This window comes from Triticum dicoccoides, unplaced genomic scaffold, assembly GCF_002162155.2.
Source record: "Triticum dicoccoides isolate Atlit2015 ecotype Zavitan unplaced genomic scaffold, WEW_v2.0 scaffold153872, whole genome shotgun sequence".
NCBI classification, from domain to species: Eukaryota; Viridiplantae; Streptophyta; class Magnoliopsida; order Poales; family Poaceae; genus Triticum; species Triticum dicoccoides.
The window spans coordinates 2,199-5,701 of record NW_021209808.1 but is presented as its reverse complement, the minus strand read 5'-3'; the positions used below and the strand labels follow the sequence as shown (position 1 = coordinate 5,701).

Genomic DNA, 3,503 nt, shown 5'->3' with positions numbered 1-3,503 from the left:
CAAGAGTCCTCCCATTATTTTGACAACAAGTGGTAAATAACTACATTTTTGTATAATTTTGAGCCTAGTATGCTTTAGCGTATTTGTGTGGTCTTCATTTATCTCACTTGAGAGTACCTGCAATAAAAGCGACAGCTACAGTTAATTAACTATGAACCAAGCTCCTTTAAGGCACTCAAATTTACCTTCCAGAGACAAGAATACTAATTGATTTATCTGTCCATTTATTAAGCTAGGTTTGACAATGTAAATATTCAAATCACAGAATGTACATGTCAAAAAATGTCATAAATGCATTTACCTATCTTGCTCCTACATACAAATATTTGCGATATCAATTTGACAAATAAAATACATATTTTATACCATTATTAGAAAAAGGCGCACCAGTCTCTAAGCGATAGCATAATTGCATTTAAGTGTGTGCTTTGGTCATATATGCCAGACGCATACTCAACGCCTAGCGCTTCAAAACTTTACTTCATACCTAGAAAACAATTCTTCCTTTCCTATTTTTTACAAAAAACTGAATGTATTGCTAGCAATATATTTTTGCAGTACTCCCGTCATTGAGATAGAAACTTGCACCCAGATTTAGTAAAATCATATAATATTTATTATCTTCCTTATTTTACAGTCACGTGAAGCTATCCATCTTCCTGTCACCTAAAATGCATAGTATGTGCTACAACAAACATTGTGACAAAATTGTGTAGTTATATATTTCCTTGTCTAGCACAATGCTTTGTTTGCACTAGCAAAGTAACATCAGCCATGTGAAATTATTGATAGCCTCTTAAGGTAGTAGTACATATAAGCCATTGAAACCACACCTGATTAATTTCTCTAAAAGAACTACCTTATACTATTAATAAGTAGATGTAGATAGATTATTGGCTTGATAAAGATATAGATGTTTAATTGCATACAGACCTGCGTCTTGAGCAATAACCAAGCATTGTCAGGTGCTAATGTGTCAACGTGGTGGTATGGCCATATAGCTGACACCCCTCGGGCTACACCTTCATCTCTAGTGGTGATGAGGACGTAGCTGCCTGGAGCAGCAGCATTGACTAACGGCGTTTTGAGCACATCCTCCAATGATCTATAGTTCCAAACATCATCCATTATCAAGAAGGTCTTGTGGCCAATCAAGGCTTCCTTGAGGGTTCGTTGAAGCGTGGCCTTCGCATTTCCAACTGGCTGAGAGCCTCCTCTGAGTTCGATGATGGCTCTTCTCAGCAGCTCAACCTCACTAAAGTTCCTGTTGACGCTCAACCATATCTTTTTGCTGAAGTCGCCTTGGACGGCCTCGTCATTGAAGACCTTCTGGGCGAGGGTGGTCATGCCAATCCCACCAACACCTACGATAGCAACGACCATAACGTTGTTGCTGGCCTCATTTCCAGAGCGTGTGATCTGGGCCACCAGTGCTCTTGTGTCTTCTTCGATCTTGTCGCCAACCACATTGGACCGATCGAGCTCCCCAGATGTCTCCCGGCTAGGATTGCCATGACGAGAGATGTGGACATTGCTGCTATGACAATCCTCATAGGACCCAAGGTTGATGAATTTGAAAGCAGCGCTCCTCTCCTTGATGGACTCAAGCCTCCGGTCCTGGAGTCCGAGTGGGACTCTTGCCTTTCGGGCAAAACCGACTTTGAGGAGGCTTTTGCTCCAAGTTTCAACCCCAGGGCTCAACATATAAATAGAGGGGTGGGGCTATCACCAAAAACACATCAAGAAACATCAAAACACCAAGAAACACCAAGCCGTGTGCCGGCAACCCCGTCCCCTCTAGTTTATCCTCCGTCAAAGTTTTCATAGTGCTTAGGCGAAGCCCTGCGGAGATTGTTCTTCATCAACACCGTCACCACGCCGTCGTGCTGCTGGAACTCGTCTAATACTTCGCCCGTCTTGCTGGATCGAGAAGGCGAGGACGTCATCGAGCTGAACGTGTGCAGAACTCGGAGGTGTCGTGCGTTCGGTACTTGGATCGGTCGGATCGTGAAGATGTACGACTACATCAACCGCGTTGATAAACACTTCCACTTAGCGATCTTCAAGGGTATGCAGATAGAATCCCCCTCTCGTTGCTATGCATCACCATGATCTTGCATGTGCGTAGGAATTTTTTTTGAAATTACTACGTTCCCCAACAATGGCATCCGTGTCTAGTTTTATGCGTAGATGTTATATGCACGAGTAGAACACAAGTGAGTTGTGGGCGATACAAGTCATACTGCTTACCAGCATGTCATACTTTGGTTCAGCGGTATTGTTGGATGAAGCGGCCCGGGCCGACATTACGCGTACGCTTACGCGAGATTGGTTCTACCGACGTGCTTTGCACACAGGTGGCTGGCGGGTGTCAGTTTCTCCAACTTTAGTTGAACCGAGTGTGGCTACACCCGGTCCTGCGAAGGTTAAAATAGCACCAACTTGACAGACTATCATTGTGGTTTTGATGCGTAGGTAAGAACGGTTCTTGCTAAGCCCGTAGCAGCCACGTAAAACTTGCAACAACAAAGTAGAGGACGTCTAACTTGTTTTTGCAGGGCATGTTGTGATGTGATATGGTCAAGACATGATGCTAAATTTTATTGTATGTGATGATCATGTTTTGTAACAGAGTTATCGGCAACTAGCAGGAGCCATATGGTTGTTGCTTTATTGTATGAAACGCAAACGCCCTGTAATTGCTTTACTTTATCACTAAGCGGTAGCGATAGTCGTAGAAGCAATAGATGGTGAAATGGCAACGATGCTACGATGGAGATCAAGGTGTCGCGCCGGTGGAGATGGTGATCACGATGGTGTTTCGGAGATGGAGATCACAAGCACAAGATGATGATGGCCATATCATATCACTTATATTGATTGCATGTGATGTTTATCCTTTATGCATCTTATCTTGCTTTGATTGACGGTAGCATTATAAGATGATCTCTCACTAATTATCAAGAAGTGTTCTCCCTGAGTAAGCACCGTTGTGAAAGTTCTTCGTGCTGAGACACCACGTGATGATCGGGTGTGATAGGCTCTACGTTCAAATACAACGGGTGCAAAACAGTTGCACACGCGGAATACTCAGGTTAAACCTGACGAGCCTAGCATATACAGATATGGCCTCGGAACACGGAGACCGAAAGGTCAAACATGAATCATATAGTAGATATGATCAACATAGTGATGTTCACCATTGAAAACTACTCCATCTCACGTGATGATCGGACATGGTTTAGTTGATTTGGATCACGTGATCACTTAGATGACTAGAGAGATGTATGTCTAAGTGGGATTTCTTTAGTAATATGATTAATTGAACATTTAAATTTATCATGAACTTAGTCCTGGTAGTATTTTGCAAATTATGTTGTAGATCAATAGATCGCGTTGTTGCTTTCATATGTTTATTTTGATATGTTCCTAGAGAAAATCTATGTTGAAATATGTTAGTAGCAATGATGCGGATTGGACCCGTGATCTGAGGTTTATCCTCA

The 3,503-nt window shown here is 42.6% G+C and overlaps 1 protein-coding gene across 1 annotated transcript; it reads right to left on the bottom strand.

Annotated features, from left to right (window-relative positions):
* Positions 1 to 107: 107 nt before the first annotated feature.
* On the bottom strand, positions 108 to 3,008 carry LOC119344096 (disease resistance RPP13-like protein 4; the record flags this gene model as incomplete). Its single annotated transcript, XM_037614710.1, has 4 exons — positions 108 to 117; positions 186 to 232; positions 934 to 1,609; positions 2,989 to 3,008. Coding segments are annotated over 4 exons (753 nt in total), but the record flags the coding sequence as incomplete, so codon positions are not given.
* Between the last annotated feature and the right edge of the window lie 495 nt (positions 3,009 to 3,503).